Source organism: Mustela nigripes, chromosome 11 (assembly GCF_022355385.1).
Source record: "Mustela nigripes isolate SB6536 chromosome 11, MUSNIG.SB6536, whole genome shotgun sequence".
Taxonomy (NCBI): domain Eukaryota; kingdom Metazoa; phylum Chordata; class Mammalia; order Carnivora; family Mustelidae; genus Mustela; species Mustela nigripes.
Genome location: NC_081567.1, coordinates 35582653 through 35596411, shown reverse-complemented (window position 1 = coordinate 35596411; position 13759 = coordinate 35582653). Strand labels below are relative to the sequence as shown.

Below are 13759 nucleotides of genomic sequence, written 5' to 3'. Positions count from 1 at the left end.
CTTTGAGAAGCAGGTGGAACTCTAGATGAAGCCTCTTTCCCCATCCTCGCCCCTGACAGCCACCCCCTCCTTCCCTTTCAGCTAATTTGGGAGCCTCTGCCAAGCTTGGGTCCACAGTGGACGTGCTGCAGGAAAAGATCGGGAGCCTCCAGAGATCCAGGATGAAGGTGTGTGTGCCCCAGGCAGAAAGAGCTTCCGGGATGGGACGGCAGCTTGGGGCAAGGCTGAGGGCAGAGTCCCTGAGCCAGGACAGCAGTTGGTCTGTCCTATAGCTGAAAGGCACCCTGGGAGAGTAGGTGGGACCAAAGAGGGAGACCTGATGGGTGCAGAGGTCCCAGTGGGTTGTGCCTGGGTGGCTCCCCTGGCAGGGGTTTTAGGGGGACACCGTGGTGGCAGGTCCAAGTGACACACTGGCCTGGTACACTGTCGATGCCCCTCCCCAGCCATGGTGACCTTAGGGGCAGAGGCCCTTTGTGTCCATGTCTCCCCCTCTTAGGAAGAGGAACTCGAAAGAATTTGGGGCCACCAGATAGAGAAGATAAAACATCACCACATTGTGCTGGACAGGGCAGTGGAGAAACTCCAGATTCGCTTGGATGACTTAAAGGTCTGGAGGTTCGGGTGGGCAGCTGCGGGGGAGTCCTCCAGATGTTTGGACATTCGGACCCTCCCCGAAGGTTTTACCGACCCACTGAAGGTGGGGACACCAGGGACTGGGCACTGGCATTTTACTCTGTGAATTACACTTCAGCGGAAAGAAACACATCCCACCACGCCCACCTCCATCTCCACCTATAAACCAGAGAGCCCAAGCAATGTCTGTGTTACAGACTTCTGGGTTACCCTCCCCCAGAAGGGTGCCTGGCATGGAGCAAATGCTCAAAATGTGCTGAAAGAATCAGGGAATGAATAAGAGGATTTCTTGCATCAACTGTTAGGCTTGTAATGTTTCCCCTATCCCAGGTCGTTTGAGAATTCTCAGCACAGGGACAAAGAGTGGGGGAGAGGCAGGGTATCTTTCTGGAATGGCAGATTTGCCGACACCACAATTTCGTGGACAGACACAGAGCGCCTTGCTGGGGCTCACCTGGTCCAACACCCCCTCCCCTGGGCCTGGAGGGTTTGATTCAGCTGGCCTGACATCCCTGGCCTGATGGTCCTCAGGACCAGTCCATTCTGAGCCTTGTCTCAGAGGTGTCCCCTTCCTTTGGAGGAGGACTCTGAGTCATTCACAGCAGGAGGAGATGACCTTCCCTCAGAGAGTAAGACACGAAAGCCCACACAGAACCACTGGAGATGGTTTCCATGGGGGCTTCTGATTCCAAGTCAGAGGCTATTGGTGGGATGCATTAGGATGTAAGAGGCACAAGAAGAAGGCCTGTCTCCCCCTCCCAAGACCATGATGCATAGGAATCAGGCTGGGACACATGCAGGGCGACTTGGAGAGGAAAGAACTCCTGAAGGGGGAGCCCCTTCCTAGCCTGAGCAAGGGTACCGGGTATGGGCAGAGGGGCTGCTGGCTTGGTGAATGCTGAGACTGGGAACTCCCTGTCTCCTGGCAGCTCCAGGCCCTCACTGCCACCGCCCTGCAGAGAAGCTGGGCTGCTGTTCCCGTCCTTTCGGGGGGCCCTCCCAGTGGAGACCAGAGCCAGTGCCTGGGGCACGTGTCGGGTGTGCCCAGCACTCTGTCCCCGTCCTACGCCGCAGCAGGGACCAGCTCACCGTCTGCCTCCAAGTAGCTGTCACTTGTTGAGGGGAAGTGCAGAGGACAAGGCCCGACCAAACCGCACCGGACAGAACAAGTCAGCCTTTGTGCTTCCCGCCACTGTGCCAACAGGAATCCGTTGCTTCTCAAAGTTAACCCTGGAAGGACCTGGAGCAGGGTTCCGTATACAACACACACTTCGTTAAATATTCCCTAAATGAATATAGGCCATACGAAATCAGCAGCCCTGAGGAGCCTGTCCTGGAGAAACGAGGGAGGCCAGAGAAATGCTGCGGTTCTCTTGCAACATCTGGAGCTGTGAAGAAACGTGGCGGCCGCTGCTTTCCCTGGATGCCTGCAAGAAACGTCGGGAACAGAGCAGGTGGCACGAGAAACCCTCTTATTCATTCATCGAGTCATTCAGCCTGTGCTACACGCCTCCACTTCGCACCAGGCACCCGGCTGACGGCTGGCAGCAAGACAGTCACCACCCAGGCCCTTCGGGGTGGTGGGGGTGGGGCAGTGGTGTATTTGTTTATTTTTAACCAGAGTGTAATTTATACACCGTGAAATGCCCAAGTCGTAAGTCTCAGGGCTGGGTCCACCTCTGCCTGTTTGTGTAGCCATGCCCTCAGCCTCCAGTCAAAATGGAAATGTTTCCGTCCTTGGTGTGCTTCTCTCAGAGAGTTTCCCACCGAGCACCCAGCCAGAAAATCAGTGCGGGCACAACTCTTTCTTACGGACCTTACGGAAAACGTGATTTGTGTTTTGCACTGGGACAAGGGTCTTCCCCTAAGCCCGAGGCTGCATTCCAAGACCCCTCCTGGAGCAAGCAGCGATCTTTGGAGTTTGGGCTTGGTGCAGGAGGGCGCGGATAAGGCAGCCAGTGGCTACAAAGTGCTGACTCTGCCATAATTAGCTAGAAGATGCCACTTCTTGTCTCTCCAGGCTCTGGGAGAGGCGTGGGATCAGTGCCCCAGGAAAGAGCAGGAAACAGATCCAGGCACTTCTAGAAGCCAGCCAGGCTCACGTGGCTGGGAGGCGGCCTGCTGTTGGGGTTCAGGACACTGGCTGTGGTTTAGATAGGCCTGGCTTTGTGCTGCCACTGTCAGTGCTGCCACTGACTGGATGTGTTTGTTTCCTGTGGCTCCCATAAGAAATGATCATAAACTGCATTCCTTAAAACACGAGGGACCCGGTCCATCACAGTTCTAGAGGCTAATAGCCCAAAATCAAAGTGTTGGCAGGGCCTTGCTTGACCAAAGGCTCCAGGGGAGGAGTCTTGTCTCTTCCAGCTTCTGGTGGCTCCAGGCATTCCCTGGCTTGTGGCCACCCCCCTCCAGTCTCTGCTTCCCTCTTCCCTCTGCTGTCTGTCTTCACATCACCTCCTTTTAAGGACACCAGTCAATGGATTTAGGGCCTGCCCTGACCCAGTATGACCTCATCTTAACTAGTACATCTGCAAAGACCCTATTTCTAAGTAAGGCCACGTTCACAGGTTCTGGGCAGGTGTGAATTTTGGGGAAGACATTAATCAACCCAGTATACAGGTAACCCCAGCAGTAGAAGTTAGAAGATCCCAGCTAATTACTCCTCTTTGTTAGGGTTGTTTTTTTTTTTTTAAGATTTTATTTATTTATTTGACAGACAGAGATCACAAGTAGGCAGAGAGAGAGGGAAAAGCAGGCTTCCTGCTGAGCAGAGAGCCCGATGTGGGGCTCAATCTCCGAATCCTGAGAAAATGACCTGGGCCGAAGGCAGAGGCTTTAAACCACTCAGCCACCCAGGTGCCCCTGTTTTTAGGTATTAACTAGAAAGAGCCAAGTGGAGATGTAAATATTAATGTTGGGCCTGATGATTCCAAAAGGTCAGGGCTCCCCGCTGTTGTGGGGTTGGAGGAAGCAACCTGACTTGAGGCCAAAACAGGGCCTTCTTTTCATACCTCCACTTCCCATTCTAGACCTTGGGACCCATCTTCTGCATGTGATGGAACTTGGCATTTATTAGACTTAGGTTCAACTTCAGATAACATAACCTCCCCCCAAAATAACTGACTTAAACCAGGTGTAAGTTTATTTCCCATTCACATTCAAGAAACTTGGTCCAGAGGTGGTTAGAACTCCACGGTGCATGACTCCCATTCCTAAGCCCACCTGAAGGTGCAAGATGGCTGCTGGCGCTCCAGTCATCATCTCTACATTCAAGCCAGCAGCAAAGAGGACATACTTCATTAAAGTTATTTTTCCTACCTACTTCCTACCCACTTTGATTTACACCCTAGCGGGTCATACTGAGCTATAAAGGGGGGTGTGAAATGAATTCTTGATTCTGGGCTGCCAGGTACCAGCTGAAAGTTTGGGGACTCTGTTCCTGAGGGTGAGAGGGAAACCAGATACAAAGCGAGAAGCAGAAACCTATTTCTAGCTTTGGAGGAAACATGACCTCACCTTCTGCGGACATGGCTCAGGAGGTGTGAGGCTCTGAGACTCTTCCCAAGCAGGTTAGCTGCTGCTACTGTCACAGGGAGGGTGCAGTATGTAGAGAGTGGGCAGAGTTCATGGACAGAGCTGGTTCCTCATGGAGTGGGGGATGGGATATAAGAGTTTTCCTCTGACACTGGGGCACAGCCTGTGTGGCATATAAGTGTTTGGTTGATAAATAGACTCAGGTCTCACTGGACCCCATTACAGATACAAGCTGAACTTGCCTTAGACTTCCAGGGAACCAAAGTGTTAGCACTGGTTTACATTCTCCTTCCTCAAGTCTGCCTCCATGTACAGCCAAGTTCCTATGATGCCACCTCCAAGGGGACACCTGGTCCCAAGGCTCATGTTCCTTCCCTTCTGATCTGGGCACCTGGAGTCCATACCTGGTGTGCCCACCCTACCGGCTAGCCACCTGGCCCTACTGTCCCTTCCTAGCACATGGTAAGGGCAGCCATGGGAGGAAGATGTTATCCAAAGGCCTCCAGGGATGGCAAACATGCCCTTTGTTTCTGTTCTTAGATTGTCCATGCTCAAATTAAAAACCTCGAAATGCATAAGGTGGACAAAAGTGCGATGGAGCAGGAGTTGAAAGAGGTGAGTGGGGGCACGTGGGTGCCTCAGTCAGTCAAGCATCTGCCTTTGGCTCTGGTCATGATCCTAGGGCCCTGGGATCAAGCCCCGCATCAGGCTCCGCTCTCTCACTGGGGAGTCTGCTTCTCCCTCTGCTCCCCACCCCGTCATGCTTGAGTTCATGCATGCTCTCTCTCTCTCTCTCTGAAAGAAATAAAATATTTAAGAAAGAAAGAAAGAGATGAGGGAGCAGAGTTTCCTCTCTCCTTCTGCCTGTCCATCCTGAGCCCAGGTCTCCCACCCAGGGGAATGGAGTCAATACAAAACCTGGCAGAGAACCTCCCACAGTTTCCTTTCATCTTTCTCATTTAGAAGGGCTAGGGAAGCTCCTCCAAAGTTGTCCTATCAACTCCTATTTTCAGTGACTCAGGATTAATGACAATTTATTATGTGAACTTAAAAATCATGCACCAGCTTCTCCATACACAGGAAGACCTTGGCTTAGACCTGACAGTCACGTTTGAGCCAATTAGACCCCAAGTTTGAATTTAAGCCAAGGCCGGGCATTCAGGGTCCTAGACTAAAAAGCACAGACCAGAGCAGTCTGATCCCCCAGCTTCCTCCTGCTCCTGCCACAGCATCCCTGGCTCCCTGAGTTCCCTGTGTCTCTAGAAAGCCGACAGGAGCACCCTGGCCAGCAAGGCAAGCCGAGCCGACCTGGAGACAGTGGCGACAGAGCTGAATGAGATGATTCAGGGGATGCTCTTCAGGGTTGTGACCCACGAGGATGACTGGAAGAAAGATGTGGAGAAGCTGACCAAGGACCTGAGCACCAAGGTGAGTACCCCGTAGCAGCCATCATCTGCTGTGTAACAGCCCTGAAATGTGACACCTTGAAATGACAAGTCCTCATAGTTGCTGAGAGTCAGGAATTGGGGAGCAGCTTAGCTGAGGGACTCAGATTTGACCATATGCGGTCAAGATGATATCTGGGACTCCAGTCCTCTGAAGAGCCATTTCCAAGATGGCAGCCTCCTGTGGCCGTCAGCAAGATGCCTCACTTCGTTGCCACTCAAACTTCTCAAGTCTGTTTGAGCACCATCGCAACATGGCAGCCGACTTCCCCAGAGCGAGTGACCCAGGAGAGCCCAACAGAAGCTGCACTGTCTTCCATGACTTAGCCACACCACATCATTTCCATAGCATCCTATGGTTCCACAGGCCAGCCCTACTCCATGTGAGAGCGAATGTTCGTGGCAGCATTACTCATAACAGCCAAAAAATGGAAGCAGTCCCAAAGTCCATCAACAGATCGATGGATAAGTAAATTGTGGTCTATCCATCCAATGGAATGTCATTCAACCGTAAGAAGAAATGAAACTCCGATTCATGCTGCCACTTGGGTATGACCCTTGCAGACGTGTTGCTGAGTGACAGAAGCCAGACACTGAAGGCCATAGATGGTGCGATTCCATTTGTATGAAATGTCCGGAACAGGCAAATCCAAGACAAGAATTGGATTAGTGGGTGCCTACCCTGGGGGTTTGGAGCTCACTTTGCAACTCTTAACAGTATGCATTAGGTGGATGAACCTTCTCCTAAGCTTTGTCATTTCCCCTTTCGTGAACCCCTCACTGTTTCAGCTTAATGTTGTTACACTCTCTGTAACTTTGCAGCAGGTCATTTTCTGGAGTGAAGTGGGGTGTGAATTAGTTGACTAACTGCTCTTCTCTTCCTTTTGGCTATTTGCAGCTGGTCCACAGTGATTTGAATGGTCTGAAGAAAGACATGGATGAGATCTGGAAAGTACTCAGGAAGCTCCTGATTGAAGGCCTCCGATTTGACCCTGATAGTGCTGCTGGTTTTAGAAAGTGAGCCCCTCCTGGGTAGGGGTGCAGCTCCCAGGGGTGGGAGAGACCCTCTCTCCAGAGAGGAAACCAGAGGGGCATCCCAACAGATTCTGGGAGGGAGGATTCCAGACGTGTGTGGACCCAGGGAGAAGGTGTGGGGCTTCCCAGCTTGGGGGATGGGGAGATGGGACTGAGGGTCCCCAGGGGCTCTGGCCTTGGCTGTCCAGGGGCTGCAGGGACATATCTGCTCCAAAGCCCTCTTGCTACGAATGAAAACAAGGTTCATGGAGGGTAGGGGCCGTGCAAGGCCTCACAGGGAGCCTGGGGATCAGGGTCTAGAGCCCTGTTGCCATGTCCCCTACCTCCAGATAAGAGTCCCAGGCAGAGGGGGACTCAGTGTTGAGGAGGGAAGGGTTTCCTGTCCTCAGATGACCCCCCGTCTCTCCCAGTATCCCTTGTGAAGGGTAACCTTCCAGAAGGCCCCTCGTTTTAAAGACCTCCATTGTGTTTGCAGCAGGAAGCTAAACTATACACCTTGTGCCCCCACCTGTATCCTGGCAGCCACAGGATAGCAGTGGGCAGCGGAGTGAACTTGAGCTGAGCAGAGCCAGATCAGAGGGGGAGTAGGGTGTGGAGGGAAGTCCTGACCCTGAGGCACAGACAGACCTGCCTCCAGCATGCAGCAGCTGATGGCTGGCTGTCTTGCAGGAAACTGTTTGAGCGGGTGAAATGCATCTCCTGCGACCGGCCGGTGGAGCTGATGACGGGCCCGTGAGTACCGCCGCCAGGGGGCGCCCACGCCCACCTTCTCTGGGTTCCTCACCTACGCTCCAGCGGAGGTTCTAGGTCCGTCACTTACCTGTTCGTCCGCCGGTGTACATCATTCCGTACCCTTCATTTCATTTGCTCCCCGTCCCGGGCAGGGGCACGGGCATCCCCTCCTTCGCCAGCCCTGCCTGGCACCCGCTGTGTCCCAGGGTCAAGGTCGACTCCAAGAGCAAAAGGATAGTAGGAAACCAGGGGAAAGATGAACTTTGTGGGACTTCCTTGAAGGGTGTATTTTGAGCTTAATACCTTTTTTTTAAAAGATTATTTATTTATTTATTTATTTGACAGGCAGAGATTACAAGTAGGCAGAGAGGCGGGCAGAGAGAGAGAGAGAGGAGGAAGTAGGCTCCCTGCCCAGCAGAGAGCCTGATGAGGGGCTCTATCCCTGGACCCTGGGATCATGACCTGAGCCGAAGGCAGAGGCTTTAACCCATTGAGCCACCCAGGCGCCCCTGAGCTTAATACTTTTTACTTAGGTGAAATTCACGTGCACACACCATCTTAAAGGGAGCGTTTCAGTGTCGTTTGGTACACATTCACGATGATCTGCAGCAATCACTTCTAATTCCAAAGCATTTTCATCTCCCTGCAAGGAAACCCCAGACTCATTAGCAGGTCCGTCGCCATTGCCTCCTCCCCTCGGCCCCTTACAACCACTGACTTTCTGTTCCTGTGGATTTGCCTGTTCTGGACACTCCACACGCAATAAGTCATCCCGCCTATGAGCCGGTTCTGGCCTCTCTGAGCATCGTGTTCTCAAGTTTCATCCACATTGCGGCAGGTGTCATACCACGTTGTGGGAGCCGCTCACATTTTGTTTACCCGCTTACGCGCTGATGGACGTTTGGGTTGATTCATCTTTTGGCTGTTGTGATCAGTGCTGCTGTGAACGTGCGTGTACGTAGAGTGGCTCAAACACCTGCTTCCAGGTATTTTGGGTATAAACCTGGAGGTGGTGGAAGAGCTCATGGGGTCCCTCAACGGTTAACTCTTCGAAGAACCACCCGACAACACTCCCACAGGGTTGTTGTGGGTTTTTTGTTTTTGTTATTTTTCAGATTTTATTTATTTAGGGGCGCCTGCGTGGCTCAGTGGGTTAAAGCCTCTATCTTCAGCGCAGGTCATGATCTCAAGGTCCTGGGAGGGAGCCCCGCATCGGTTCTCTGCTCGGCAGGGAGCCTGCTTCCCCCTCTCTCTCTCTGCCTGCCTCTCTACCTACTTGTGATCTCTGTCAAATAAATAAGTTAAATCTTTGGGAAAAAAAAGATTTTATTTATTTGACAGAGAGAAATCACAAGTAGGCAGAGAGGCAGGCGGGGGTGGGGGGAAGCAGCCTCCCTGCTGAGCAGGGAGCCGCATGCGGGGCTTGATCCCAGGACCTTGCAGGGCTCCATCCCAGGACCCTGGGATCATGACCAGAGACAAAGGCAGAGGCTTAACAACTTAGCCACCCAGGAGCCCCTATTTATAATATTTTTAAAAGAAGAAAAGGAAACAATGTGAAGCGGTGAATGAGTTACGTACATTCACATCAGCTGATGTAAGTCATGTTGTAAAAGGAGGTATAACGGAACCTTCTTATCTGGAAATGGTTACAGCTATACTGTCCAACACAGCAGCCGCCGACCACACAGGGCTAATGTGGCTGAGAATGGAATTTTACATCTTTTTTTTCTTTTTTTCTTTTTAAAGATTATTTATTTATTTATTTATTTGACACAGACAGAGATCACTTGTAGGTAGAGAGGCAGGCACAGAAAGAGGGAAGCAGGCACCCTGCCGAGCAGAGATCCCAATTTGGGGCTTGATCCCAGGACCCAGAGATTATGACCTGGGCCAAAGGCAGAGGCTTAACCCACTGAGCCACTCAGGTGCCCCCAGAATTTTACATCTTATTTAAATTTATTTAAATATAACTATAAATTTATTTAAATATAACCATTATTTGAATTTAACCATAAATTTAAATAGCCACCAGTGTCCAGTGGTTGTCATATTAGATGGCACAGTCATGGAAGAGTTACTTTGTGGCCTCGAAGATTGTTCACAATAACTTAAATGAGAAAATCAAGTAGTTTTTGTGTTATGATCCTATTTTTGTTTTGTTTTTTAGCAGGGTTTACTGAGCAGTAGCAAAGTGATAGCACAAAGCTCCCAAGGAGGGAGGGGACCCGAAGGGGTTGCCCATGATCCTATTTTTGTTAAAAAAAAAAAAAAAAAAACAGTGGCTCAGTGGGTTAAAGCCTCTGCCTTCGGCTCAGGTCATGATCCCGGGGTCCTGGGATCAAGCCTCACATTGGGCTCTCTGCTCAGTAAGAAGCCTGCTTCTCCCTCTCTCTGCCTGCCTCTTTGCCTACTTGTGATCTCTGTCTGTCAAATAAATAAAATCTTTAAAAAAATACATAAACACAGAAAATTAGTGAAAGGACACATATAAAAATATTTGTCACATGGTTCTAGAGCTTTGGGGGTTTGTGCTTCTCTGTCCTTTTTTAAATGCTGACAATATGTATCACTTTAACATTTTATTGTGGCTTAAATAATACAGTAAAGCATGTAAATACGGTGCAAACTGATGATTTCTACACAGGTGCACACCTTTATAACCACCTCTCAGCTCAATGTGTACAGCAGTTCCCACTGCTCAGAGAGGATATCTCCTTTTTCTTTTTTGTGGATGTGAAATACACAGAACACAATCGACCATTTTAAAGTGGGCAGGCCAGGGACATTGACCATATTGTGCAACCCCCACCCCCACCCCGCCCCACTTCTAGGGCCAGAGCGTTTTCACCAGCTTTCCAGAAGGAAACCCCAGCCCCATCTGCGGCCACTCCCCAGCCCCTCCCCCAGCCCCTGGCAAACTCAGGTCTGCACACGTTCTGTTTTTAGGATTCGTCTGCTCTGGCTTTTAGTTTTATACTCAGAATGAGGTGGTTCTTTATGATGGTCGAAGATTACTGGGACTTTTCTGAGCCCTGAGCCCAGCGGGGACGTGGGCATCTCTAGAGAGAAGGATGGGGTGAAGGGTGGTGGACTTCCTGGAGGAGGAGGGAGCCTGGGGCTGTCTGCTGGCCATTTGCGCCTCCCACGGAACTCTTGTCCTCCAACAGGCAGCTCATCACCATCCGTAAAGCCCACCTGCTTTCAAGGCTGCGGCCAGCCAGCGCCAATACCTATGAGTACCTGCAGCAGCAGCAGATGAGGTGAGTGGGCTGGGGGCCGGCCCAGGACCTGCAGGAGCCGCAGCCCTGCAGAGAGGCCAGCTCTGATCCCAGGGCATTGCCGGCCATCTGCAAGGGGGCCCTTTGGGGAGGGGGCTGGAGCAGCAGGTAGTCGGGGGGAGGGAAGGATTCTCATTGAAATCTCACCACTGCTGTGAGCTAGGCTGGATGTGCCAGCCTCCAGCAGGAGGAAGTAAGCAAGGGCCTCCCCCGAACCCCACCAGCCTCACTGCACTGAGCACTTTGCCCCAGCCACCCTTGGTGAATCCTTCAGCCTTCCCCCTGAGGTTTATTCTGCATTGGACAGGTTTTGTAGTTGAAGGACCTAAGTTTCAGAGAACTTCAGCCCCCCCCCGCTCAAGGTCACAAGTAGTAAGTGGAGCTGGTTGTCCATACCTGCATTTTCCCAGAGCACCTGGGGGGCTCCCTGGGTCCCGGTCCCACCCTCGACCTCCTGACATCCAACCTCTGCGGCTGCCTCATGCACCCTGGCCTGAGGTCCTTCTGGCCAGGTCGGGGCATGATGGCTGACCAGCAGTCGCAGCCACATAAAGGGGAGAGCCATGGGGGCCTGGGCCTGCACCCCCACCTTCCTATGCCTGGCTCCTCCTTGAGATCACAGGTTAAAAGCCTTCAGTTGGGCCAGACCGGGGTCCCTAGGGGTGGCTGGATCCGGGGGAGCATAGCCTTGGTTTTTCCCCTCTGTCCCAACTACGCCTGTCCGTATCCACCCGCCAGCCCAAAGTGCCCCCCACAAACCCAAGCTAGAAGAAATGCCAGTCTTACCTTGCCACTGGGCAGGCCCTTGGGTCCATCCTGATGCTGCTGGGGCAGGGGGTTCTCCCAGCGGCTGCTGTCCTGTCTGCTTACCTCAGGGAACACTGGCGGCTACAGCAGCTCCAGGACCTTGGAGACCAGGACAGGAATCTGGATTCACTGGGGTCCCCAAAAGACTGGGGAGATGGCCCTGGCAATGCCAGCCTCAAGTTCAACTCCTATAACTTGTCAACACTCTACCCCTACGGGGACCCTGAAGTGTTGGACTATGACACCGTGAGTATGGCAAACACCCTGGGTGTGGGCGAGCCGTGGGGGCGCCGTGCTCTGTCTGCTGAGCCCCTGCATGTACTAGAGAGGCAGGGGAGGACACTCCCTGACTTGGGGTCTGGGCCATCTAACAGGCCGAGGTGGACATTCTGGGAGTGGACGGCATCCTGTACAAGGGCCGAATGATCAGCCAGGATGGGGCACGGCCTTTGATCAGCGTTGAGAAGGAGCTGGCAGGTGAGAGGAGTCAGGACTTCCTGGGAGGCCCTGTCCTAGATGTCCTGGCTTTGCTGGGGAGTCTGGGGGGTGCAGGCAGGGCTCAGAGCTGGCCCCATCCCAGACTGGGACATCCTTGAGAGCTTGTTTGGAGGTTCTAGCAGGGGAGCGCAGCTACTCATATACCCTTGACCGAAGAACGGTCCTCTCCTCTATCGGGGAAGGTCGTCCTCTTCGACTGAGCGTGCAGCTTCAGGAGGGACGCACATGGAGCAGTGAGGGAGGAAGGGGACACCCGCCTAGCCAGCCAGATCAGCCGAATCAACCCTGGCGATCAATGGGGTGACAGATGTCGCAGCCAGATCGCCCTCACATCCCAGACTAGGACATTCTTACACAGCCAGTTGCAGAAATGGGGTTCTCCTGTATGCCAGGCACTGTACCAGTCAGGTGGCAAAGATAGAGCAAAGAAAGATGGGCTGTCACCCCAGGGTTTCCACACAAGTGGGAGAAGCAGACTGCACGCAAATAACCTGAAGGTGAGGACCTGTTGTTTGGAACACCAGTGAATAGCTGACCTGAGGGGAGGACCCTGGAGACAAAGGATGCTGGCCTAGGCAGGGGTGCCAGATGGCCTCACGAAGGAGGGATGCTGACCTGGGGATGGGAGAGTTGTGAGAAGGACATCAGTCCAAGGAGAGGCCTCTGATGATGGAATAGGGGACAGTTGGATCAAGGGGACAGTTGGAAAGAGAGCAGGTGCAAAGATCCTGTCGTGGCTGGAAGCCAGGCACAGTTGGAACTCAGAAAGGTGAGTCTGCCTTTGCTGAAGCTTGGGAAGGTGTTGGGAATGATGAAGAGATGTGGACAGACCCTGGAGGCCTTACTGTCTTACTGGCCCAGGTAGGTGATGGTTGGGTTAGTGGGGGACATCTGGAATCAGTCATTCTGCTTGCTGCAGCATCAAGACCTTCATTCCAGCTGGTTCCTATGGGGAACCCCAATCGTCGGCTCCAGCAGTGGGCTGGCTCTGTTTCCTCCCCCTTTCCACCTGCCAGTAGCCTCCTGCATTCCTTGCCTCTTCCTCCAGCTCAAGATGCCTCGCTGGGACCTCACTTCTGTCCTCACCTCCCCTTCTCTGACTCTGACTCTCCGGCCTCCCTCTTAAGAGCCTTGCGATTACACCGGGCCATCTGGATGATTCAGGATCCTAGGTTCTAAGGGTTAGGACTGGGGCATCTCAGGGGCATTGTGCTCCGAGTCCGGGCTCCTTGGCCAATCTGGTGTGTGTGTGTGGCAGGGGCGGGGGCAGCGGATGACTTGTCTCCTGTCTGCCCCTGTCCCCAGCCTCTCAGACCTGTTTGTCCGTCTGTCAGTGAGCCTGGCTGTCTCCCGCCCCTGGGGCTCTCTCCGTGTTTTGTGCCTGCCTTGAAGCCCTGGGGGAACCATTCTCATCTGCCAGAGCTTAGGGTCCCCTTCCGTTGAGAGGCTCCCAGCTCCTTGGCTTCTGGCTTCTGCGGAGGTGGGGAAGCTGCAGAGGAGGGCTTGGGAGGAGCAGGTGTCAGGGTCAGGTGGTGAGTTCAGGTTCTGACCTTTAGAGTCCAAGGCATCGGTGGGACCTCAGGGAGAGCGTTGGGTCAGAACTAGGCTCCCAGGGCTCACTGGGTCTCGATTTTGAACCTTTGCCCTGGGCCCACATCCCTCCCCCGGCAGGGAAGCGGTGAGACACTCTCAGACCTGTGGAGGGATCCAGGTGCCACCTGGTGATCAGAGCGAGGGCCTCGGGGTACCCCTCCACTGGGCATTTGATCTTACCCAGAACCCACGAAGTAC

General features: G+C 53.1%; 1 protein-coding gene across 1 annotated transcript in view; it reads left to right on the top strand.

Annotated features, from left to right (window-relative positions):
* The window catches only part of C11H16orf96 (chromosome 11 C16orf96 homolog), a 38109-nt gene that overhangs the window by 15187 nt on the left and 9163 nt on the right, over nucleotides 1–13759 (top strand). The window contains exons 6-14 of the mRNA XM_059415889.1: nucleotides 82–167; nucleotides 497–607; nucleotides 4711–4785; nucleotides 5434–5598; nucleotides 6514–6632; nucleotides 7320–7382; nucleotides 10553–10645; nucleotides 11539–11716; nucleotides 11845–11947. Of these exons, the coding sequence (XP_059271872.1) occupies nucleotides 82–167; nucleotides 497–607; nucleotides 4711–4785; nucleotides 5434–5598; nucleotides 6514–6632; nucleotides 7320–7382; nucleotides 10553–10645; nucleotides 11539–11716; nucleotides 11845–11947 (993 nt within the window). The remainder of the gene's footprint in view (nucleotides 1–81; nucleotides 168–496; nucleotides 608–4710; nucleotides 4786–5433; nucleotides 5599–6513; nucleotides 6633–7319; nucleotides 7383–10552; nucleotides 10646–11538; nucleotides 11717–11844; nucleotides 11948–13759) is intronic.